The sequence below is a fragment of the Bos grunniens genome, chromosome 9, assembly GCF_055505025.1.
Source record: "Bos grunniens cultivar Pamir isolate PY7600 chromosome 9, Bosgru_T2T1.0, whole genome shotgun sequence".
Lineage (NCBI taxonomy): Eukaryota > Metazoa > Chordata > Mammalia > Artiodactyla > Bovidae > Bos > Bos grunniens.
Genome location: NC_141173.1, coordinates 26,998,653 through 27,025,932, shown reverse-complemented (window position 1 = coordinate 27,025,932; position 27,280 = coordinate 26,998,653). Strand labels below are relative to the sequence as shown.

At 38.2% G+C, this 27,280-nt stretch overlaps 1 protein-coding gene across 2 annotated transcripts in view; it reads left to right on the top strand.

Moving 5' to 3' along the window:
- RNF217 (ring finger protein 217) overlaps positions 1-26,798 on the top strand; it is a 123,942-nt gene extending 97,144 nt beyond the window's left edge. Inside the window, exons 4-7 of one of the 2 annotated variants that reach the window (XM_086317021.1) lie at positions 18,328-18,529; positions 23,533-23,604; positions 25,263-25,370; positions 25,700-25,977. In XM_086317021.1, coding sequence (XP_086173147.1) covers positions 18,328-18,529; positions 23,533-23,604; positions 25,263-25,336 — 348 coding nt within the window. In that variant the 3' untranslated portion in view covers positions 25,337-25,370; positions 25,700-25,977. Of the gene's footprint in view, positions 1-18,327; positions 18,530-23,532; positions 23,605-25,262 lie in introns of both variants that reach the window. The other variant, XM_086317020.1, reaches the window with a different exon arrangement.
- Positions 26,799-27,280: the final 482 nt, after the last annotated feature.

Below are 27,280 nucleotides of genomic sequence, written 5' to 3'. Positions count from 1 at the left end.
AGGGAATCCCAACATTTATTAACTATGTAATATTTGCTTAAATATCCTCCACCTATTAGATACCAAAGCTGGTTTTGTTTGGGTTTGGAATTCTTTAAAAATATATCCCTATGTTATAATTTGTTAATGATATTCATCTGGAATATATATTTTTCCATATTTTGGACCTTTTCTGAAGATAGAATCACTAGGTTAAAGGACATCAATATATTCAATATTTGGTACATATTGCCAATTTGTTTTCCTGAAAGATTGAAACAATTTATCACCAGAATAGCTTGAAAAACTATTTCTGTATGATCAGTTCTTATTATTTAGCATTTCAAGTATTTTTTAATGCTTATTTAATAATTTAATAATAACAAAATACTTTGTTCTTATATTTTGAATTGAGTATATTTTTAAAAATATGTACTTTAAAAGAAAGCTGAACATATTTTCAGTCCCTTTTACCCAATACTTTGGGGCAAACCAGTTTAAAGCCAGTAGGAAGTGAAAGAAACAATTTTATTTAAAATGCATATATAAGTAAGTATTATCTCTTCAAAAATATTTCTTAAATATTGTAATATGTTACTGTTATTAAAAATGGGTGATAAATTCATGCATGTCTATTATACCATTATCTTTAATTTTTAAATGTTGGAAATAGTTCATGATTAAAAGTAAATAAAACCGATTCAAATGTATTCTTTTTAATGGCTGAGTAATACTCCGTTGTGTATATGTACCACAGCTTTCTTACATTTGAATCAGTTCTAATGAGGTGGATGAAACTGGAGCCTATTATACAGAGTGAAGTAAGCCAGAAGGAAAAACACCAATACAGTATACTAACGCATATATATGGAATTTAGAAAGAGGGTAACAATAACCCGGTGTACGAGACAGCAAAAGAGACACTGATGTATAGAACAGTCTTATGGACTCCGTGGGAGAGGGAGAGGGTGGGAAGATTTGGGAGAATGACATTTAAACATGTAAAATATCATGTAAGAAACGAGTTGCCAGTCCAGGTTCGATGCACGATACTGGATGCTTGGGGCTAGTGCACTGGGACGACCCAGAGGGATGGTATGGGGAGGGAGGAGGGAGGAGGGTTCAGGATGGGGAACACATGTATACCTGTGGCGGATTCATTTTGATATTTGGAAAAACTAATACAATTATGTAAAAGTTAAAAATAAAATAAAATAAAATAAAAAAAAAGTAAATAAAACCTAACAAGGGAACAGAAGGACTCTAACATCAGATTTCTGGAGCTGCTTATGCATCTACGTTTGCCCCTGCAATCTCTAAGGATGTGACTGTTGCATTTTCATTTTTATCCTCACATAAAAGTTACACTTTGAATAAATGGTTTACTAAAGCAAAGTTTGGGTTACTATTTCTCAAAATGGTTAGCTTTTTTAAATTGGAAAATTTAAACATCCCTGCTGCAAATTACCTTCTTCGTTAATGTCAGATAAGAGAAATATTTATGTAAACATTTATATAATGTGGAAAAAATACAGTCATAGCCAACAAGATGACAGGCAGCTGACCACTTGAATTTTTCTCTTACATAAATAACCACGTATCACTATTTAGGACATTTTACAAAGCATTGAAGAGAGAATTAATTAGGAAGTTATACACTTCGTAGGCTGATATATAAGTAATGTGATTTATGAATTAAGGGTAATTAAGTCATTTATTTTATTTCAGTTCAGTTCAGTCACTCAGTCATGTCCGACTCTTTGCGACCCCATGGACTGCAGCACACCAGGCCTCCCTGTCCATCACCAACTCCCAGAGTTTACCCAAACTCAAGTCCATTGATTCGGTCATCCAACCATCTTATCCTCTGTCGTCCCCTTCTCCTCCTGCCCTCAATCTTTCCCAGCATCAGAGTCTTTTCCAATGAGTCAGCTCCTCACATCAGGTGGCCAAAGTATTGGAGTTTCAGCCTCAACATCAGTCCTTCCAGTGAACACTCAAGACTTATATTCTTTAGGATGGACTGGTTGGATCTCCATGCAGTCCACGGGACTCTCAAGAGTCTTCTCCAACACCACGAAGCATCAATTCTTTGGTGCTTAGCTTTCTTTATAGTCCAACTCTCAAATCTATACATGACCAATGGAAAAACCAAAGGATAGCCTTGACTAGACGGACCTTTGATGGCAAAGTAATGTCTCTGCTTTTTAATATGCTCTCTAGGTTGGTCATAACTTTCCTTCCAAGGAGTAAGCGTCTTTTTATTTAATGGCTGCAGTCACCATCTGCAGTGATTTTGGAGCCCAAAAAAATAAAGTCAGCCACTGTTTCCACTGTTTCCCCATGTAATTGCCATGCAGTGATGGGACCAGATGCCATGATCTTAGTTTTCTGAATGTTGAGCTTTAAGCCAACTTTCTCACTCTCCTCTTTCACTTTCATCAAGAGGCTCTTTAGTTCTTCTTCACTTTCTGCCATAAGGGTGGTGTCATCTGCATATCTGAGGTTATTGATGTTTCTCCTGGCAATCTTGATTCCAGCTTGTGCTTCTTCCAGCCCAGCGTTTCTCATGATGTACTCTGCATAGAAGTTAAACAAGCAGGGTGACAATATACAGCCTTGACGTACTCCTTCCCCTATTTGGAACCAGTCTATTGTTTCATGTCCAGTTCTGTTGCTTCCTGACCTGCATACAGGTTTCTCAAGAGGCAGGTCAGGTGGTCTGGTATTCCCATCTCTTTCAGAATTTTCTGCAGTTTATTTTGATCCACACTGTCAAAGGCTTTGGCATAGTCAATAAAGCAGAAGTAGATGTTTTTCTGGAACTCTCTTGCTTTTTCGATGATCCAGCAGATGTTGGCAATTTGATCTCTGGTTCCTCTGCCTTTTCTAAAACCAGCTTGAACATCAGGAAGTTCACGGTTCACATATTGCTGAAGCCTGGCTTGGAGAATTTTGAGCATTACCTTGCTAGTGTGTGAGATGAGTGCAATTGTGTGGTAGTTTGAGCTTTATTTGGGATCGCCTTTCTTTGGGATTGGAATGAAAACTTGACCTTTTCCAGTCCTGTGGCCACTGCTGAGTTTTCCAGATTTGCTGGCGTATTGAGTGCAGCACTTTCACAGCATCATCTTTTAGGATTTGAAATAACTCAACTGAAATTCCATAACCTCCACTAGCTTTGTTCGTAGTGATGCTTCCTAAGGCCCACTTGACTTCACATTCCAGGATGTCTGGCTCTAGGTGAGTAATCACACCATCGTGATTATCTGGGTCTTGAAGATCTTTTTTGTATAGTTCTTCTGTGTATTCTTGCCACCTCTTCTTAATATGTTCTGCTTCTGTTAGGTCCATACCATTTCTGTCCTTTATTGTGCCCATCTTTGCATGAAATATTCCCTTGGTATCTCTAATTTTCTTGAAGAGATCTCTAGTCTTTCCCATTCTATTGTTTTCCTCTGTTTTTTTGCACTGATCACTGAGCAAGGTTTTCTTATTTCTCCTTGCTATTCTTTGGAACTCTGCATTCAGATGGGTGTATCTTTCCTTTTCTCCTTTGCTTTTCACCTCTCTTCTTTTCACAGCTATTCGTAAGGCCTCCTCAGACAGCCATTTTGGTTTTTTGCATTTCTTTTTCTTGAGGCTGGTCTTGATCCCTGTCTCCTATACAATGTCATGCACCTCCATCCATAGTTCATCAGGCACTCTATCAGATCTAGTCCCTTAAATCTATTTCTCACTTCTACTGTATAATCATAAGGGATTTGATTTAGGTCATACCTGAATGGTCAGTGGTTTTCCCCACTTTCTTCAATTTAAGTCTGAATTTGGCAATAAGGAGTTCATGATCCAAGCTACAGTCTGCTCCCGGTCCTGATTTTGCTGACTGTATAGAGCTTCTCCATCTTTGGCTGCAAAGAATATAATCAGTCTGATTTCAGTGTTGGCCATCTGGTGATGTCCATGTGTAGAGTCTTCTCTTTTTTGTTATTTCAATGTCAACATATTTCCTATTTGTAGGAGGCAGGACACTTCTCTCTTTTTGTTTTTTTTTTAAAGAAATGCCAAGACGTGAACAGGGAGTGCTGAGTTCTAATATGCCATCTTATTTTATTCATAAAATGCCTTTGTATATAGTGCTCTGTCTTTCTTTGTGGTGTTTGCACAGCAATAATAATAGCAATACTACCTACATGTACTGATATTAATTACATATTACTCTCCATTGCCGTTGTGCAGTTTTATTAGTTATCTCATCAAATCCTCACATGTGATACTAAGATGCTAAGTTCCAGTGTGCCATCCAGATCTTAATTATTAAATGCTTTTTGATGAAGCTAAGATGTTTCACAGGAGGAGAAGGGGGCGGCAGAGGATGAGATGGTTGGATGGCATCATTGACTCAGTGAACATGAGTTTGAACAAACTCCAGGAAACAGTGAAGAACAGGGAAGCCTGACGTGCTGCAGTTCATGGAGTCACAAAGAGTTGAATGGGACTTAGTGACGGAACAACAGCAACAGTCATAATAAAATGATAGGTTCAATAGTGTGTGAGTTACATTTATTGTCTCATTTAAATCTCTAAGGAAAGTTGTAAGAAAGATACAGAAACAGCTTCAGAGAGGCTAAGTAACTGGGCCAAAAGGCAGGCAGGGAAAAGTGAATTATATTCATCCATAATTTATTATGAATTTGAAATTAAAGGAATTTACTTGTCAAGATATTTCCCTTCAGATATTTTATTCTCTTAAATCCTATAAAAGGCTGCTCTGGGGAAAAAATTTATTGATTCACGGAAATGATTAATTTCCTCCTGTTCATATCAAATTAGCACAAATCTCTATGAGTTCTTATATCTGAGCTACAGCTGTGTAGCTTATGGTTGCTAAGGAAAGAATTTAGAATATTAACGTTGGATTTTCTAGATAACCCTGCAGTTCTCTGGCACTTCACGTGCCACTGCAAACGTATGTTCAGGGGCTGGTGACTGCTTTTAGATAGTGCCTCTTATAGAGGATAAAATAGCTTTTCCTTGACCACTGATCACCCACTTTAACTCTCCAGATTGCCTGACATCACTAAGTTTGATGCAGTAGTTATCACTGCTACTGTTTTCTTGAAATGCCAAAATCTAGACATTAGTTGTGAGGAGAGCCTGATTGTTTGGTGGCAGATATTTTCTAGGATATAAACTGTATTGCATCCATGACCCATTTTTTATGACTAATAGCTTTGATGTTGATTAGCTGCCCAAGATTAAATGTATAATGTTAGTACATACAGCATTTCATTAAAAATCATGTCCTAATTTTAATATGTGATGGTTTAGTTGCTAAGTCGTATCTGACTCTTGCGACCCCATGGAGTATAGCCTGCCAGGCTCCTCTGTCCATGGGATTCTCCAGGCAAGAATACTGGAGTGGATTGCCATTTCCTTCTCCAGGGTATCTTCCTGACCCAGGATCAAACCCAGGTGTCCTGAACTGCAGGCAGGTTCTTTTCTGACTGAGCTATGAGGGAATCCCCATTTTAAAAAAATATAGAATACCAAATAAATACATATAAACAAAATAATATAGAATAACAAATATTATATATTCCCTTGTTGTTATTCTTATAGGATAGTAGAATAGAATAACAATAAGTGAATATTTCAACATGTAAATGTTCAGGTACCATGGCATTAAAAGACAAGAAGAAGCAATCAGATTTTTGAACCCATTTAAAATGGGCTCACAAATTTGGATTTAGGAAACCATGAAGGGAAGCTTAAATATTATCAATACCTATCCTTTTATTTGAAGACAAAATATTATATTTATATGTATGTATGCTTATAAATGTATGCATATATACATATGAATACATGTGATTATATTGCTAGAAAATTCAGGATACATTAAAACCACACATAAATCTTTGAAACATATATAAAATGGAGTTAGAGTCTAAATCAATCAATCTTTCTCAGTTTATTCTATAGTTATATAGTAATTAGAAAATTATCTATTAAAAGCATGCAAACAATATTTTGTGTTTATATATAAGATGAAGTTAGGTTCCGTGTTCATATATTTATAAATAGACTCTCTAATAGTCTAGTGTATTAGAAAATAATATGGATGGGACCTAATACTCTTCTGAGCAAAATGTCTGAAACATTGAAGAACAACCCAAACTGTCAGCATCAACCACCTTTTTGACTGCCAAACATCCCCTTACCAAAGAAATTCTGAAACATCTCCAAGGGGCTGAGAGTCCATGTGGAGAGCCTCTGACAGAGATGCGGGCTTCTGAGAGGATTTCTAGTGAGCTGTGTAGACTCAGAAGAGTGGAGTAAAACTCTGCCCATTTTCTGTGTGGATACCAATGGGGCCAGTGTTTCTAAAGGATTTAAAGCTTTCTATGATGGTTCATTTCCTTTCCTTTTCATTTCATTTCCAGCTTTAAAAATTGTTTTTTATTTCTGCTGTAAACTCAACTTAGAATTCCAGGCAGGGTACACGTTTTGCTGGTGGCAGCAGTCAGTAGGCGAATCGACAGTTTGGAGAGGTATGGGGAAAGATCTGCATCCCAGTGCATAAGCAGCATCTTCACTTGCTTGCCCTCATGGACTGCTCCAACATAGATCCCTCTGCTGTCCCCAAGGACCTTCTCGTAGTCTCTGCATCTCAGTGAATGGCGGCGCCAACCTTGTAGCTGCTCAAGTCAAGAATCTGACCTCATTCTCTCACACCCCACATATCATCAGTCATAATCTTCTGTAGATTGTACCATCAAAATATCTTCAGAATTTGACTCTATCTCAGCACCCCCACTGTCACTAATCTGGATCAGGACATCAACATCTTTTTCTCTCCAAGACTTTTTCCACAACCTCCTGATGGTTTCTTACTCTTCACGGTGTCTTGACCCAGCAGCCAGAAGGAGACTGTTTAAACATAAGGAAGACTACATACTCCCTGCTCGAAATCCTCCACGTCTCCCTTCTCACACAGAGCAAAAGCTAGTCCTTACGGTGACTATATGACACATCACACCCTGCTCACACTTCCACCCCATTGTCCCTCTGACCTAATTTTCCACTCCCTTCGCCCTCTTCCAGCCACCCTGCCCTCCTTGCTATGCTTCAGAAGCACCAGGCGTGTTCTCTTCTCAGGGTCTCCATACCTGCTCTTCTTTTGTCTGAAATATGCATTCCCCAGATACCTGCACACCCAGCTCTCTCCCTTCATGTCTTCGAACAAAATTCAGCTTCTCAGTAATCACTTTCTCCTACCTTATACCCTTTATAGGCTTTGTTTTTTTGTTTTTTGTTTTTTCCTCCATAGCACCATATTGCTAGCACTATTTAAAATAGTGGATACATTTTGCATCGTGAGAGCAGGGGTTTTGATCTGTTTTTTTCCTTGAGATACCTTGAACATTTAAAAGCAGTGCTGGGCACTGTTCAGGACTGAATGGACAGTTGATGAGTGAATTAATGTCATTTTACTTTACTCCTTATATGCACTTTTAGTGAGACTCCATCACAGGCTTTGTACAACATGGTCGTTTTTCTCATGAAACCCACGTAAGGGAACACAGAGGTTACGCGGGAAGATGACAAAACACTGTTGCGCTTCAGTAGGGCTTTGCATAGAGTATTATAGATGAGTTCATGGTAAAGGGGGTATCTCCATTCATCTTGGGGAACCAGGGAGAGCTATGTTATCGAGAATTCCTGGGTGGACTTTGATATAAGGAAAGGTATCCAGGGGTGAGAATATAACACTTAAAGGACAGGACACAGAGCCAGGAAATGAGTGTTGTGTAGTGGAGCCACAAGTATTTTGTGGTTCCTTTAGAGTAAGGTTCACAGAAGGAAGTGGTGAAAGGTGGGGTAACAGATAAAAACAGAAGCCTGGGCCTTGCGTGCAATGTTAAGAAATGTGGATTTCATCCTCCAGACTGAAAGTTGTAAACAAGGGAATGGTGTGGTATCCAATTTATATCAATATTTTAGGTTGGTTGCTGTTGATCATATGAAGGTAGTTGTAGACATCTAGAAGGAAATGATGATTGTTTGAGCTAAGGTAATGGTCAAAGGCTGGAGAAGAGAAGAAGGGCTCGATAAATATCCTGGGGCTGAAACTGTCTGATCTTGATAGATAGCTGGAAGTGAGAAGAGGCTAATAACTAGATATTTAGCTTAAGTACCTAAATAGATGGTGATGATACCATAAAAAGTGACAGTGTTAGCTGCTCAGTCATGTCTGACTCAGCAACCCCATGGACTGTAGCCTGCCAGGCTCCTCTGTCCATGGGATTTTCCAGGCAAGAATACTGGAGTGGTTTGCCATTCCCTTCTCCAGGGGATTTTCCTGACAAAGAGATTGAGCCCGGGTCTGCTGCATCACAGGCAGATTCTTTACCATCTGGATCATGGTACCCAGATATCATAAACTGAGATAAAGTAATGGAGATTAGAGTTATTTTTATTGTTGTTGGGCTAGGGAACCTTGCAGTGATTATGAGTTTGGTTTTGCTTATTTGACTTTGAGATGGCTGTAAGGCATACAGGTGTATTCAGATTCAGATCAGTCGCTCAGTCGTGTCCGACTCTTTGTGACCCCATGAACCGCAGCACGCCAGGCCTCCCTGTCCATCACCAACTCCGGGAGTTCACTCAGACTCACGTCCATCGAGTCAGTGATGCCATCCAGCCATCTCATCCTCTGTCGTCCCCTTCTCCTCCTGCCCCCAATCCCTCCCAGCATCAGAGTCTTTTTCCAGTGAGTCAACTCTTCGCATGAGATGGCCAAAGTACTGGATATGACCCCCAAATAGTTGCTATCTGACTCTGCAGCTCAGGAGTGAGGTCTACAGTGGTAATTTAAAAATGAAATCCAGTGGAGGGAAGTTGAAACCGTTTGAGTATGGAAGAGACTACGCAAAGAGTGTATGCAAAGTGGTGATTCATGGATGGAATTAAGAGAAAAGTGAATGAATAGGAACCTAAGAGAGAAAGGAGCATCTGGAGAAAAAAGGTGTCATTGAAGCAAAAGTATATCAAAGGTCAGAGAGAAGTAGTGACCAACTGATTAAATGACACTGAGAAATACAATAAAATAAGAATTAAAAATATATTCGTTGGATTTGGCAATTAGAGGGCATGGATAATACTTGTTCTTTTAATAAATAATGCATATTGAGAACATGCTATGTGACAGGATCTGTGCAACTCCCTCTAATAAAATAACAAACAAGATGTATGTGATATGGGCCCTTTCAGATCTTATCAACTGGGAGAGTAGAGAGTTTGAGCAGAGAGATACATACAACTAAGAGAAACACTGTGATAGGGCCAGTATAGGTCGCTTCTCATTTTATGGATGTTGTTGTTGTTCAGTCTCTCAATTGTGTCCAACTCTTTGCGACTTCATGGATTGCAGCACGCCAAGCTTCTCTGTCCTTCACTATCTTCCGAAGTTTGTTCAAATTCATGTCCATTGAGGCGGTGATATTATCCAGTCATCTCACTTCATGTATCATTTCATGGATACGGTGCCCTGAATATACTGTTCTGGGAATGGTCTCCCTACCTCTCAGTCTTCTTAACTGGTGAACTTAACTTGTTCTTCATTTCTCAAATCAACCGACACTTCTTAGACAAGCCTCTTCTGACCCTTAGATCAGATCAAGCTCCTTCTGTTGAGTACTCTCTTCATGCCTTCTCCTTCTCCTTCATAGCATTTATCATAGCTTATGAGTATCTGTTTAGTTGTACAATTTATCACGTCCATCAGTTGGACCGTAAAGAAGGCAGAGTGCCAAAGAATCAATGCCTTCGAACTAATACTGGAGAAGACTCCTGAGAGTCCCTTGGACAGCACAGAGATCAAACCAGTCAATCCTAAAGGAAATCCACCTTGAATATTCATTGGAAGGACTGATGCTGAAGCTGAGACTCCAATATTTTGGTCACCTGATGTGAACAGCTGACTCATTGAAAAAGTCCCTGATGCTGGGAAACATTGAGGGCAGAAGAAGAGGGCATCAGAGGATGAGATGGCTGCATGGCATCACCAATGCAATGAACATGAACTTGGGCAAACTTTAGGAGATAAATAGTGAGGGACAGGAAGGCCTGGCATGCTGCAGTCCATGGGGTCAAAAGCTGGGCATGACTAGGTGACTGAACAACAGCAACAACATTAGACTACAAGCTCCTTAAGGGCAGAAGCCATGTTGGCTTTTATCAGTGAGCAAATAAATATTTATTGAATTAATGAATGAATAACTATTTCCTGGAGTTGATCTGGATGTTTCAGTAACATGGGATTGCAGTCACCTGAGGAAGAATTAAGAAGTGAGTAAGAAAAGCAGTGAGAATAGACTATACTTTTAAGAATCTTAGTGAAAATGGAAGAGTGAAGGTAATCATTGGCCAGAAGGTCATGTGGAATTAAAGGAAGGATTTATTAGGATCGGGAGACTTGTGAACTATTAGCAGGCTAAGTGGTGCACAGCCACAGAAGGGAAGGGGTAAAGATGAATGAGAAGGAGGGGAAAACAGACATCTGGAAATTTCTGAGGACACGGGTTATGGAATCAAGGGAAGTATGGTCAAGAAGAAGGAAGAAACTTACGGGCTAATTTGTAGTACAGCTCTACTCTGAGGACTAAGAATTGGACAGTCTTCTCACTCTTCTTCAAAGAATGTGTCATCGTAAATCAATCATAAGACTGAATTACATGGAGGAGGGTTCAGGATGGGGAACACATGTATACCTGTGGTGGATTCATATTGATATTTGGCAAAACTAATACAATTATGTAAAGTTTAAAAGTAAAAAAAAAAAAAAAAAAGACTGAATTACATATGAAATTCCCTATAAGAAAGAAAACCAGTACATTCAGTTCAGTTCAGTCACTCAGTCGTGTCCAACTCTTTGCTACCCCATGGACTGCAGCACTCCAGGCCTCCCTGTCCATCGCCAACTCCCGGAGTTCACTCAAACTCATGTCCAGTGTAAGAGGGTTCCCTTTTCTCCACACCCTCTCCAGCATTTATTATTTGTAGACTTTTGGATCGCAGCCATTCTGACTGGTGTGAAATGGTACCTCATAGTGGTCTTGATTTGCATTTCTCTGATAATGAGTGATGTTGAGCATCTTTTCATGTGTTTGTTAGCCATCTGTATGTCTTCTTTGGAGAAATGTCTATTTAGTTCTTTGGCCCATTTTTTGATTGGGTCATTTATTTTTCTGGAGTTGAGCTGTAGGAGTTGCTTGTATATTTTTGAGATTAGTTGTTTGTCAGTTGCTTCATTTGCTATTATTTTCTCCCATTCTGAAGGCTGTCTTTTCACCTTGCTGATAGTTTCCTTTGATGTGCAGAAGCTTTTAAGGTTAATTAGGTCCCATTTGTTTATTTTTGCTTTTATTTCCGATATTCTGGGAGGTGGGTCATAGAGGATCCTGCTGTGATGTATGTCAGAGAGTGTTTTGCCTATGTTCTCCTCTAGGAGTTTTATAGTTTCTGGTCTTATGTTTAGATCTTTAATCCATTTTGAGTTTATTTTTGTGTATGGTGTTAGAAAGTGTTCTAGTTTCATTCTTTTACAAGTGGTTGACCAGATTTCCCAGCACCACTTGTTAAAGAGATTGTCTTTAATCCATTGTATATTCTTGCCTCCTTTGTCAAAGATAAGGTGTCCATATGTGCGTGGATTTATCTCTGGGCTTTCTATTTTGTTCCATTGATCTATATTTCTGTCTTTGTGCCAGTACCATACTGTCTTGATAACTGTGGCTTTGTAGTAGAGCCTGAAGTCAGGTAGGTTGATTCCTCCAGTTCCATTCTTCTTTCTCAAGCTCTAGTACAGCCACTATGGAGAACAGTGTGGAGATTCCTTAAAAAACTGGAAATAGAACTGCCTTATGATCCAGCAATCCCACTGCTGGGCATACACACCGAGGAAACCAGAAGGGAAAGAGACACGTGTACCCCAATGTTCATCGCAGCACTGTTTATAATAGCCAGGACATGGAAGCAACCTAGATGTCCATCAGCAGATGAATGGATAAGAAAGCTGTGGTACATATACACAATGGAGTATTACTCGGCCATTAAAAAGAATTCATTTGAATCAGTTCTAATGAGGTGGATGAAACTGGAGCCTATTATACAGTGAAGTAAGCCAGAAAGAAAAACACCAATACAGTATACTAATGCATATATATGGAATTTAGAAAGATGATAACAATAACCCTGTGTTCGAGACAGCAAAAGAGACACTGATGTATGGAACACTCTTATGGACTCTGTGGGAGAGAGAGAGGGTGGGAAGATTTGGGAGAATGGCATTGAAACATGTAAAATATCATGTATGAAATGAGATGCCAGTCCAGGTTCAATGCACGATACTGGATGCTTGGGGCTAGTGCACTGGGAGGACCCAGAGGGATGGTATGGGGAGGGAGGAGGGAGGAGGGTTCAGGATGGGGAGCACATGTATACCTGTGATGGATTCATTTTGATATTTGGCAAAACTAATACAATTATGTAAAGTTTAAAAATAAAAAATAAAAAAAAAACAAAAACTCATGTCCATTGAGTCGGTGATGCCATCCAGCCATCTCATCCTCTGTTGTCCCCTTCTCCTCCTGCCTTCAATCTTTCCCAGCATCAGGGTCTTTTCCAGTGAGTCAGCTCTTCGCATCAGGTGGCCAAAGTATGTTACATTAGAGGACAATTGAAGTTAGAGTATGGCTTTAAAAAAACTAACATGGCAGGAGACACCAAATGATTTTGAAATCAACATCTTATTTATTTTTTACAGAATAGTTTACCAAATAGAGGCAGCCACAGTTGACACTACAGGATTCCTGCTGCTTAGCTACCCTTTCCCTGTCTTTCTATTCCAGTTTTTCATAGTTACATTTTAGTTCTTTTGATTATCTCTCACCTTTAAATACTGTATAGAGACTTCTGTCCCGTGTCTAACAGTTTTAGGTATATATGAGGATCTAGTCGTCCTGCAATTCTTGCTGCTTCTGTTTCCCATTTTCTGTAAGCTGTAACTTTGTTTTTATATCGTCAAATTTAATAACCTCCACACTCTATTCTAATGTTTACTACTTTTTTCCCTAAAGAACAATTCTAATATTTGAAAACCAGTTGAGTGTTTACATATCAAGAACATATAATTATGGAACAAGGATTACAGTTCCCTGTCTATGGAATCCCAACTTCTAGGAAACATGCCCCTTGCATCTTTGTGTACTCTGTTAACTCAGTTATGCTCTAGTGTGTTATGCCTCATATTTGAACCTTCCATGCCCTTTGTTTTGTTTTGCTTTTCCTGAAAGTCCTTACTGTTTTTCTTCCTTCCTTATTGGGAATAGAAGTATCTACTTTATTTATCATGTTATTTAATATTTAGTTCCTCATAAATTTTATTGCTTGTTGTATATTCCATTGTTATTTTTTGAAGACATTCTTGAAACCAGCTGACTTCCTGTTCTAAATTGGACTGATTGCTTTGGAACCCATTCGCTGAGATTTCTTACACCTTTTTTGTATGTGGTAACATTGTCCTTCTTGACTTAAACATTCACTTAATGAAGTGCTTCCTTAAGTCATGGCCCCAGAAAAGGCACAGAAGAGTCTTAGCATGTCTAGAGTTGTTTCATTTTTGCCCTTATTATTGTTAATTTCACAATTGGGCAAGTAATTCTAGCTACATGCTTTTAATCAGGTCTTTGAAGGCGTTGCATATATGTTTGCTTTTAAAAAATCCCTGTGTTGGGGCGTCCTTGGTGGCTCAATGTTAGAGAATCTGCCTGCCAATTCAGGAGACGTGGGTTCCATCCCTGATCCGAGAAGATCCCACATGCCACATAACAGCTAAGCCCATGTGCCACAACTGTTGATCCTGTGCTCTGGAGCCCGGGAGCTGCAATTACTGAGCCCACGTGCTGGAACTACGGAAGCCTATGTGCCCTGGAGCCCACGCCCTTCTCCCCAACAAGAGAAGCTGCTGCAATGAGAAGCCCGAACACCGCACCTAGAGAGTAGCCCCCACACACCACAACGAAAGAAAACCCGCACAGCAGTGAAGACCCAGCACAGCCAAAAATAACATTATTGAAAAAAAAAAAAAAAATCCCTGTGTTGTGGAGAATTAGAATAGTGAGATAAGTTAGGAACGAAGAGTTAGTCATCGGATCTCCAAAACCTCTCATAATTATTGTTTCTAATTCATCCCTCCCAATATCAAAGCCACAGAGGCAAATGCATATATTAAAATAATTTTATACATAGACTAAATCTCACTGGGAACAGTAATAGATAACAGTTAATTTAGTTATCATTTCCCACTTAAAGGATAAAATAAATCTTCAATTCTTGGTGAAAGTGGAGATAAATACTTGTAGGCAGATGTGTACTGATTTAGTTATAAAATAGGTTGGATATTTAGCAGTACATTTATTGTTATTTTTCCACCTTAGAATTAAGCAGAATCTATATGAAAATAAACAGCTGAATTCTAGTTCAATAGAACTGGAATTTAAGATAGTTTGTGGGCATTTTATTAAACTAAATGTAAACAGCTTGAAGAGGGGAGTAGATACATTGATTAATGTCTTATTCCAGGTGTTTGTATGTCCTGTAAAGAATGTCATAGGCTCAGAGGTGGTCCATGTTGTCATTTCGATCTACTGCTACTGTGTGGACTTAATATCAAACTCATATTAAAGAAATATCTGGCATATCCTGAATATTTTATCTTATGACTTGTGAATATACAGATATATAAGCAACATGTAGTGTTTAAATATTCAGCTCCTTATGTATCAGCCATCTTTATTTGATATAGATGTAGAGAAGAAACCCTGTCTGTGGTAACAAATCAAATGATGTTTGTGGCTTATGGGCAGTCAGTTTAATCTAGTGGATTAGAAATATCTCATCTGTCTTAACTCTGCATCTCTTAATTAAATACAAAGTTTTGATGCTGAATTACACTTGGGCAATTTGTTTTTTAGCAGAGATAAATTGATGAATGTTTTGAAGCTATAATAAAAATGTTTTTAAAGCTTCACTGAGAAATAAAATGGACTTTACATAAATGTAATTTAAACCAACTTTTAAAAGCTTTGATATTTTGAAAAGAGTGACCTTTAAAGATATATTCAGGAAACTCATTTAGCAGATTAAATTTATCATCCTCTGGGTGTTAGAAGTTCAAAATTATAACTTGCTTATTAGCAAATGTGAAAAGTCCTGTCTCTTGTTACAAGTTAACTTGCATTATGTCAGTGCATTTCTCTTTTAGCCTGAAGTTATAAAATATTCATATATAATCAAGATATATTTGCAATAGTATTAGAGGATTCACTCTGTACCTGACAGAAGTTCTGAAACCATTTTTCATGATTAAGTCATTGCTGTTATGTGTGTAAAATATTCAAATTACTCTATAGAACCATATAACCCTGCAACATATAGGGTTCCCATAGAGTATTATCAGAGCTTAGAATTTTATCACATCCTGTGTAGACATATTATTGGACTAACTGTACTTTAGTAGCCTGCTGTGTTTTGAGTGTTATTTTTGAAATAAGGAAAGACTTAAAATAGGCTAGAAATTACAGTCTTCGGTATTTAAATGAATAATGAATATACCACATAAAGATTTTAGAACACAATAAAAAGTATTACAAACAGATGTAAAAGAGCAGTGAAAATTGAATATGAAATTTTGAGGCAAATGAACTGTCAGCAACAAGTTTAATTTATTAGAACAAGTTTCCTGTCAGAAAAAGTTTGAATATTATTTTAAAGGAAGAATGTGGATTAGTCCGGAGAGCAACTAAGCCAAGCAGAAAGACTCAGACATGCCTCGTGCAGGAGGCAGACATGATGACACTGTCAGCAAAGAATATGACTGACCCTCTGGTCTTATCTTTAAGTTTATGATAAGAGGGTGCTTACCTCCCTGGGTAGCTTAAATGGTAAAGACCCTGCCTACAATGTGAGAGACCTGGGTTCAATCCCTGGGTTGCAAAGAATCCCCTGGAGAACGCATGGCAACCTACTCTAGTATTCTTGCCTGGAGAAGTCCATGGACAGAGGAGCCTGACGGGCTACAGTCCATGGGGTCACAAAGAGTTGAACACAACTGAGCAACGAACACTTTCACTTTCATCTTAGCATAATAACAAAATAGACATGAATCAAATCCTTTCTCCATTCATTCAAGCAGAGTACTTTTCTGAGCTCTGGTTATGAATAAACATGCCAGTCTTATGGTTGGTCATGAGGGTAAAGATGCTATGTATGTACAAAGTTTGGTGTATATAATAGGCTCTAAGCAAATATTAGCCCTTCTCCCTTTATAGGTCACATACAACACTATGGTATGTGGCTAGGAAATCTGTTAAGATTTATTATCTCCATATCAAGATCAAATACAATATACAGTCCAAAGGTTGAGGATGTGAAGAAGTAACCTTTATTTTGGATGCTTAGCAGTTGTCTCTGAACATGTTTTCTCCTAATGCTCAGGTGGTTTAAAGGATGAGAAATAATTCAAGGGTTAAGTAGGGCCTTGCCCTACATCGTTCCTAAATGCCATCTGCTCTGCTAAGTGGATGCAGTCACAGCAGTTGTTCATCAGGCTTATTCATAGAAACAGGCCCTACGGGGCCATCAGGGGAGAAGTTACCAGGAAGCTGCAGAGCTTAAGCTGCAGAGATCCTCACCTGCATGGGACCCTTTGTAGGCATCCAATTTGTAATTTGCATGCTTCTCCTTTAAGTGTGTGTGTGCTCAGTCATCTACAACTCTTTGCAGCTTCATGGACTGTAGCCCACCAGTCTCCTCTGTCCATGGCATTTTCCAGGCAAGAATACTGGAGTGGGTTGCCATTTTCTTCTCCTAGAGATCCTCCTGACCCAGGGATCAAACCTGCACCTCCTGCATTGACAGGTGAACTCTTTACACTGCACCCCCTGAGCCCCTCTAATTAGATAACCAGGCTCCACAAAACCTGGGTCCACTCTCAAAGGACTGTCAGGTAAAAGGGGAAAAAAATCAATACAATTGAAAAAGATGAGGTGGCCAATAGCAGGAAAAGCAAGTTTGGCTTCTATTGACCAAGTAATGATTGGTAGTTACCTTTGACCACTGATGCCCATATGCCCTTGACCATAGCAAGTCCTTGCCTGTCCAGGAAGGTACTCTCTAGTCTAGCATCAGTCTAAGAATCATCCATGTGAAGAAGTGATAAAGGAGATCACCTGGCAATCAGGGAATGCCAGTTACACTGCCCAGGTATTTGGTTCCTCACAGTTTTAGGTGAGTGAAGGGGGAGGGATAAATGGAACCAGTATTGTACTGATCTGACTCAGTATGTGCCTCCAAAATGGGTTAGTCCCTGTATGTATATTATCACATTTTTATTCTCATGAGTAATATAAGTAAGTAGTATCATCTAAATTGTAGCCTGGGAGGTAAGGAGTAATCTCAGTATTTACCTGTAACTTGACAGCAACAACTTCTGTATTTTCCTGTTAACTTGACGACGACAACAGTTGTGCAGGTAGCATTGTATACACAGTCCTGTTCAGGCGTTTGCAACTAACATGAGAGCTGGGAACTAAAACGGTATTGCAAATACACTTATACCTACTGGGGCTTTCCTGGTGGCTCAGCTGGTAAAGAATCCGCCCAACTGGGTTCAGTCCCTGGGTTGGAGAGTTGGGAAGATCTCCTGAAGAAGGCAAAGTCTACCCACTCCAGTATTCTGACCTGGAAAACTCCATGGACTGTGTAGTCCATGGGGTCGCAAAGAGTCAGACATAACTGAGCGACTTTCACTTTTACTTTACACCTATTGTCATTCCCTTACACAAAGAGAAATTTCTGTCCCTTAAAAAATTTTATGTAATCCTTTCTTTTAAAGAATCCTCTTTGTCTCTTCTTATTTCCCAGGCCACCTCATTTTTGCTTATCATAGCATCAACAAAATATACCTTCACAGCATTTTAAATTGCCTCCTAATCATTGAGTGAGATGTATGTTTAGAAAGATAAGTGAATTTTCTTCAGGATGTGTTTGTTTATATTAGTCAAAATAAGCCAACAGCTTCAGCATCTGAAATGTTAATGAGCTTTACACATCTAAAGGGTTTGATATAAAGATGGCCTTAAAGAATGTGATTATAAGCAAACTCACAGCTTCAGGAATGCTATGTAAGGCTTTTATTTTGGTGAAACTTGTATCTTTTGTTCCATACATCCTTTATTAAAAATTTAATAACCTTGTTCTTCTATCTCTCTTTCTCTGTTACAGATCCACATCCAGAGAACTGAAGGGTGTGACCATATGACCTGTTCACAGTGTAACACTAATTTTTGTTATCGATGTGGGGAGAGATACCGCCAGCTCCGTTTCTTTGGAGACCACACCTCAAACCTCAGTATATTTGGATGCAAATACCGCTACCTCCCAGAGAGACCTCACCTAAGGAGATTAGTGCGAGGGTCAGTCTGTGGTGAGTGTCCAACATTATTTATAGGAATCTTCCTCAGGAAGTACGCAGTGACGATGATAGAGCTTAGAAATGTGATCCAACAGCTATGATAAATCTCAGCACCTGCCATGCATTCTAGTAGAGCCTTTAGCTGAAAATAGGAGGAAGACATTTTTTTCTCCTTTTGTGTTTAAAATAAAAAAACTTAAGTTTGTTAGCAGGACACTTTCTATATGAGCAAGTGGATTTTGTTCGAAAAACGAATAATTGAATCTACCGCAGAAATGTTAAGTCATTTCTGAAACCGTATTGTAGGTGATTTGATAGAAGGGGACACTGTCACATTGATTTGTGTAGTGACGATACTAGCAATGGGTCTTAACACATAACCTCTGTTTATTCCTGGAAGACACAACAGTACAGTTTTTAAAATCCCTGTGTTTCAGAGTCTTGTGATAGAGTTCCACTGTATCTATATAGTTGATAAGTTGTATATATTTTCTATTTGTATTAGAAGTTAATATTAATCGCTTACAGTTAATGAAATGAGCCTCAAATGCCTTCATTGCATACAAACCCAAGTTTAAATATCCAAGGTTTTGATCCCTGGATCAGGAAGATCCCCTGGAGAAGGAAGTGGCAACCCACTCCAGTATTCTTGCCTGGAGAATCCCATGGACAGAGGAATCTGGTGGGCTACATTCCATGGGGTCACAAAGAGAGAGTCGGACATGACTGAAGTAACTTAGCATGCATGCATGAAATGCTTTTATGGATTGACTTTTTACTGCTTTCTTCATCCTCAGCAACACATGGTCTCATATACAAATATGCAAACGTAAACACAGATTCCTAGGTGCAGTGTTCTTCTGGCCTAATAGTTCTTCTTCTAATGGCGCCCTACTCCTTTGGAATAGACCTACAATGAGATATGCTTTCTTTTTCATCACCCAGAACTCCATTCTTTCTTCCTCTGGCAGTCTTTCTCACATATGCAATATTTTTAAACATCATCCACATGTCTCCCTTTCTACTTACTTCATGAAACTCTCTTATATCTCTCTTCAACCCTCCATCACTTCATTAGGGTTGTGAAACCACTCACCTTGCTAGAATCATGGCAGGCTACTCAGAACAGTTGGTGGTAATGATATACTTCTGACAGCTAAACAGTAGAACATATATTTTAAATTTAATCATGTGGAAACCAGCACCATCATTTTCTAAAATCTTATATGATCTTTGTAAAACACTCTTCCTGAGCTTTATTTAGTTAAATGCAGTGTTCCATAACCAATAGCATTGAATATAGACAAGATTGGTTTTAATAATTTTTAGTGCTTTTTGGTTTATTTGCATATAATAGTGTATGTTAACAATTATATAACCAATATATACTTACTAGTTTAGTAGGCTTTGGAGAGCTACTTAGGGAATCTAACCCCTATTTATAACAATACTACCATGAGAAAGCTAATTGCAAAGTAAGTTTTTGAGCTCTAACCTATTTGTAAGTCTATATATACAGAGAACAACCTAAAAACCAACACCTGTATCTTTTCCTGCATTGCCAGTTCTTTTCCTTCCTACTTCAGTGCCATTTTGTTGCAGGATGTTTCCTTCCATTTTTATTTTTAATAATCTTTGATTAGAGCATGCTTTTCCCCCCCATTTTTCTGTTTAGTCATTCTTAAATAAAGTTATTTCCCACCCTGTTTGTCCAGTGATATTTTGGACACCTTCTCTTTGGGTCCTCTCAGTTTTTGCCTTGATGCCATCAGAATCCTCTTCCCACATCATAAAATACAGTCAAGTTATTTAACAGCCTGTAGAATCGACAGGCCATGAAAACATTGTCAGCAGGGAAATATTTTCTTTGTACTGTCTTCATTTTTAAATTTTGCAGTCAGATTTCTGTAAATGGTTTCCTTTTGGGGCCCATTTTCGTGTGTGTGTGTGTACGTGTGTGCTCTTGTGTGTCAGGATGTACCTGATAAAGCAGGGAACAGCTGGCCTTGTAAGCTCTCTCTCCTACACATATTTTTCCACCTTCAGGACAGCGGTCAGACCGTCTCAAACTGCTGTCAGACCATCACAAGTGTGGCAGGAAAATGTGGACTTTTCTCCTATGGACAAACAGGGAAGAATACAATAATCCGTGTTACCCATTACATTTTACAAAATGGAATAAAGTGATTTTATAAGCAGTGTTTTTAAATAAAAGAGCAGTTCAGTTTCAAACATCTCATCCCTACAAAAGGCAGGACAAGGCTTGCTTCCTCCCTGCCATGGGAGAGAATAGATGGATGACAGCAAAGCCTTCCTGACCTCTGTCTTTCCCTGATCTACAGTTTGGGAAGCCTGCAGATGTCCTTGGATAGAGACAGGAAAAGGGCCTATCCTCCTCTCACACCTGGAGGATGAGAAACAAAGTCTTCGTTTCATGTCAGCATCTGCCCAGCTGCAGATCAGAAGTTCTGTCTCTAGAGAATAAAGCAGAACAGCGATTGGAGGATAATTAGTGGCCTCTGACATGGAAGTATCTCCCTAGTAGGTAGATTTTTCAGTGAATGGCTTCCTGGGTAGCTCAAACAGTAAAGAATCTGCCCACAATGTGGAGGACCTAGGTTCATTCCCTGGGTCGGGAAGATCCTCTGGAGAAGGGCATTGCAACCCACTCCAGTATCCTTGCCTGGAGAATTCCATGGACAGAGGAGCTTGGTGGGCCACAGTCCATGGGTTCGCAAAGAGTCAGAGATGACTGAGTAATTAACACTTTCACTTTTTCAGGGAGTAGGCAGATTTTTCAGTGAATGGTATTGGGAATAAAAGTGACAGAAAAATGCTTAGTTCTCATATTATTCCATACAAATATTCAAAGTATTAAAGCATACATTGGTGAAGAAAATACAGGTCTTTGATTCCTTGTTGACAAGTAGCTTATATACAAAAATAGCTTATATGCAAAAGAAATGGAGGCCCCCCAAAAATAAATATCAATTTTTTTAAAAAAAGAAGTCTGGAACCAGAATTGAAGAAATAAAGATAGCCAATAAACATGTTTTAAAAGATTCCACATTATTAGTAGTCAGAGAAATGTAAATTAAAATAAAATGAGGTTTCTTTGGATTATTGATTAGCAAATATTTTGTCAAGTTAATACTCTGTGCTGAATTTCCATACTCTATTGAATGAATTGGAAATTTTGTGCAGTTCTTTTACAAATAAATTTGATGGTAACGTGATAGACATTTTAAAATATGATAAATCTAGGCTGACAATGGTGTACTTGCAAGTATAATTTAAAATAGCAGAAAAAGGAACAAAAAATAAGTACTAAAATATTTAAATAAGGTAGGATATATGGATATGATAAAATATTGTTTCAGCTATTGAGAATAGTATTTTAAAAGAATTATTATTGATCTAGGAATAGCAGAATCTGAGCTTAACTGTCCTCAGGACAGTTTTAAAAGTAGACTTAAACATGTGTCAAATATGGATTGCATGATTGTAATAAGTTTATTGCTTCCTAGAGAGAAAAAGAGCACATATCTGGTTCTGAGTCCTGTGACGTTTGAAAACAGTAGTGCTGTTACCTTGCAGTCATGTTTTATCTCTCTTATGAAAATATATCACTCTTGTGAAATTGATAATTACTTAAAAAAGAAATATGAATGAGCACACTGAGCTACATGTACAGGAGAAAACAGATTCGCTTAAAATATGCAAGTCAATACATTCTAAACTCAAGCATAGCGTTACGAGTGTACAAAATATAATTGTTCAGTGGGATTTAGTATTGCTTGATAAATTATATCATTGGTGAAAAAAGTAAGTAAACCTCATGGTTAGACATTTTGTCAACTGAATGTCAATTTTTTCTAAATTAGATATTAAAAAATATATTTCCTAAAAAAAAATATTTTCTCTCTCTATATTTTCTGTGGTTCCAGAGACCCTTTCTTAAGAATAAAAAATGTTAATATAATTCTGACAAATTTCCAGCAAACTGCAGCATTATGTTTCTGTTTTCTAATGTAGTTGGTTATTCCAAATTACCATCCTTATTTATAGAATGGTGTTGCTGCTTGATTCTTTAATAGCAATGTGATTCTACTGCAAAGTCCGTCCATTCTTTCCTCTTCTCTTGTGTTTGTGTTCTGTAGCTGTTGCTACATCACATGCTTTGAGAATAAGATTACCATGTAATGATAAAGATTACGATGTAAAGACATTAACTATTAGCCTCTATTTTTGTGCCAGTGCCTTTTAACACCAGCAGGATTCCAGTCGTGAATTTTGTGCTGTAACTAGAGTTTATTGTAATCACTACTCAGTTATTCATTCAGAAGAAAAAATGCTGGTTGATGCCACTGGCATCCTTACCAGTGTTTAGCCTTCTTATAAGTACTTCCTTTTTAAGTTTGCTAAAATGATTTATTTGAATAACTTTCAGTATATTGTGTATCTACTGGTGATTTTCTCTAACAGTATTGAAACATCCCATTTGTCATTCAGTATATTAGACGTTCATGTTGTTAGTTTCCTTTGGACCCAGGAAATAAATAAATCACGTTTTCAGATGTGGGCTTAGGCAGAACTCTTTGTAGCACTATGAGCTCTCCATTTTGTGAGCTAATTAGATTTTCTTTTGCCGGCTCAGGATGTGTCACTCCCTTTTTAATCTTTCAGAATATTAAAAAAAAATGAAAATGGAAGAGATCTAAAGGAAAAAGCACAAAGTTGAATGGTTCTGGTGGAATAAAGTGAGTCAGTAGCTTTAGAATTTTCTTGGTTGTATAAGGTAAGTAATTTATGAGATGGATGACCCATGTGCCCAGGACTTGAGTGAAGTTACTGAATGTACACATTTGTTCTACATCTGATACATTTCCAGAGAAATATTGCCTTACTTATAACGACTCCTTAAAAATACACACTGTGATATTTAAAAGTGTTGCTGAATTTGTATTTTGGTTTTAGTTTAAGACTCTCTAAATGGTTTGCCTTTTGTTTTCCAGCTGGAAAATTGTTCGTTGCACCTCTAATTCTGGTCTTGGGATTAGCACTAGGGGCCATAGCAGTTGTCATCGGTAAGAAACACTTAATGTATTTGAGATAAGAATTCTCTGGGTGCCGTAGAGAGAACACGAGTATAAATGTAATAGTGAGTCAGTTAGTAAGTAGGGGAGGTACCTGGCCTGTGCTTGCTCTAGATAAGCCATCAGCACATGATTTATAGATTCGGAGGGGTGTGTTTCATATAGGATGTATTTGTGTGGCACTTTTTCACTCCATGAATACTCTCATTCATATTTCTTATAAAGCATTATTAACTCTCTTTTAATACAAAAATTAGTGTAACTAGAATTTTACCAAAAGATTCCAGTGGACAAGAACCCAGATTTAGAGCATCAAAGGAAAGAGGCTCTGGTACAGTTTGGTTAGTTCTAAGAAAAGGATTCCCTGGGTCAAAAAGATACGTTTGATGTGGGTAGGAACACCTGCCCAGCATAAAATTGAGCACTGACAAATAGAAAATGTATCAGTGATAAATATAGTTTCATTCATACAGGTATATTAAAATACACATTTCAAGCAGTGATTCTGAGACTCTGGAGTGCTTTATAAGAACCATGAAGGCTGGTTAAAACACAAGTTAACAGGTCTTTGCCCTAGTTTGTGATTCACTTATAGAGACGGGACACATGGATTTCTAGTTCTAAAAGGTTAGGTGACGCTTATGCTCATGGTCCACGGACCACACTTTGAGAACCATTGCTTTAGAGAATTTAAAAGCAAACATGATAGCTAAAGGCTGCTTGGATAATTGTTCCATGTAGTAGACGGGATTTCTCTTTTTTTCCTAAATAAACTGATTTTATATGTCAAGTTCTGTTTAGCAAGTAATTTGTATGTGCAGGATAGATAGAATTATAAAGTAACTGACATAAGTTCTTGCAATGAGTGAGGCTTTATGAAGTAGATGCTATTTCTGCATTTTACAGTTGAGGAAATTAAAGCTAGTCACTGCTGCTGCTGCTGCTGTCGCTTCAGTCGTGTCTGACTCTGTGAGACCCCATACATAGCAGCCCACCAGGCTCCCCTGTCCCTGGGATTCTCCAGGCAAGAACACTGGAGTGGGTTGCCATTTCCTTCTCCAATGCAGGAAAGTGAAAAGTGAAAGTGAAGTCGCTCAGTCGTGTCCGACCCTCAGCGACCCCATGGACTGCAGCCCTCAAGGCTCCTCCGTCCATGGGATTTTCCAGGCAAGAGTACTGAGTGGGGTGCCATTGCCTTCTCCGCAGCTAGTCACTAGGACCTCACAAATGGTAGAATTGGGAATCAAAGCTGACATTTGCTCCAGCACCCATCTTCTTGAGTAACATGTTATATGGCCTGAAACTGAAGCATGAATATCAGTGTGAAAGATATAACCAGGGTTAATAAAGAAGACTTAAACTTAAGTTTTGATATTTTGATGAAAAAAAATTCATATCAAAACTGGTGTCACAGACTGTTAAAAGGTGAGGAGAGAGTTTAAAAAAAAGAATAAAGAAGAGAATCTTGAAAAACTAAGTACGTTTCATAGCGTAGGTATCTTCCCTCTTTTCATGTATTACTAAATAATGATTATTAATAAATAGCTTGCAAAATGAACATTTGAAAATAGAAATGTTACAAATCTATCGTACTAAAAGCCTGTTCTTTTAATTAGCTTTCATCTTTTTCTTTTTTTTTTAACCCCCAGGTTTATTTGTATTTCCTATCTATTGCCTTTGTAAAAAACAGAGAAAACGATCACGGACAGGAATGCACTGGTAAATGCAGATGATGTCATCTGACAGCGCTGGGCTGGGTAAGAACCACACAGGATGATACACGCATCAGAGGGCTGCACCTTGCAACCGCCTAGAGGAACCTTCTGCCTCCTCTTCCCCGTGTTCTCTGCAGGCCACAATGCCTCTAGCTCCAGTGCATTCCCAACATGGTATCCTGTCCTTTCCATATACAGATTGCTGCTTTTACGAAATGGTCACTTTCATAGACTATAAACATCTATATCATAGACTCTTCGTGGTTCTTGGAAGACAGTACTTTAATTAGAACCAGTTATCCTCAAAACTGTCTGAGCATGTGTCTCCTGAGCATTGCTTAGACTGTCTTTGTCCCTGACTCTCCCTCCAGGCCTTCTTCTGAGACTTGGGGTGAATAACTCAAGTGCCACCTGCACCAACAAGCAAGGCCACCTTTCAGAAGACGGAGGCTCACCACACGCATCTATTTTCATCTGTGGCCCAAGCATATAATTCCTTCCTCCTTCAGATGCTCTCATTGTTACAAATCTCAATGCCCAAAAAGGAACTAATGAAACTAAATGAGAAGAATCCTAGTTACTGAAGTGTATCGTGTAGGGGTGTGAATGTGTGTGTATATACGTATCTATATTAAAACTAGGTCCAATACCTTGTTCTTGTCGAGTTCCATGCCTCTACACTATTTTTCCACATTTTTGTAGACGTATTTAAAGACGATCGTTCCTTTGTGGGCATAATTTGGTAACGTACTGAATTAAAGTCAGCGTAGACAACAGGCTGTTTTGATGTTGACCCTTTCTGTTTCTTGCTGTTTCTCTGTGTGTCTCAGATGCACACGCAGAAATTTGTGCAGAGTTGCCTCAAGGATTATCAAACTTTATAAACTGACAAAACTGATAGGCTGCTTCTAGGAAATTCTCGAGACCTAAACATTCAGTCTTCTTTTCAGATTTCTTACATGTTGGCATACTTGCTTCAGTCTATAGTTAATTTAAATGAGTTTGCTGTAGAGAGAACTGCTGAGGCCTTTGAACATATCCCCATTCTTCTAATTGTTTAACCAACTTGTGATGATAATAATTATGCTTTAGATTAAGTATATGGTATTATTTAAAACCCCACCCTCTCACCTCTCCTGTCTCTCTCTCTCTGTTTGTCCCCAAGTTTTTCATAAAAACAAATACTGTTTTTGAAGGATTTTTCTTATGTTTACTGCTTCAATGCATAATAATGTGTTGGTATCTTCTTATGGAGGGGTGATTTGAAACAAAATTTTTTATGTTCACAGGTTTATCTAAAACATAAACTGCTTTTAGAGAAGGAAGCAAAAAATGAAAAAAAAAAAAAATTTAGGATGTTTTACCAAACTGAGAAGTCTTTAAAAGTAAGAAAAGGACAAGTAACTAAATTGTGTTTTATTTTGTTTTCATTATGAGTGTTCATCATTAAAGACCCCTAAGAAGCCTAAAGTTGCCACTTGTCTCCAAATCCTTAACATTAGTTATTGGCATTGATGTAGCATTTACTTGTCACCTGCCTTTTCTTAATTGAAATACATTATGTGATAAAACATGCATTAACATGGATAGTTTGTCTTGTTGGGCTTCAGAGTATAACATTTATCATTTTTATTTGATCTAAAAAGTCCATGATAGTGAAGTTTATGTGCACAGATAACAAGCCAGCACTTCCATTCTCTGAGTAACACTCAGAAAAACTTCACTGCTGGACTAATCTGTTTCCAGTTAGAGGAGGCTGTGTCCACTTATGGTCCTAGAATAGCATATTTCAAAACATAACATGATACAAGAAGTCATGCTGTAGCTTCACAAATTCATCCGTGCCTCTACACTGTTTTTCCATTCATCCGACTATCTATCAATCCAACAAATATTTATTGAGTGCCTAGGCTACATCCTCTAGCAAGAGAACTGAGAGAATGGAAAGTTCT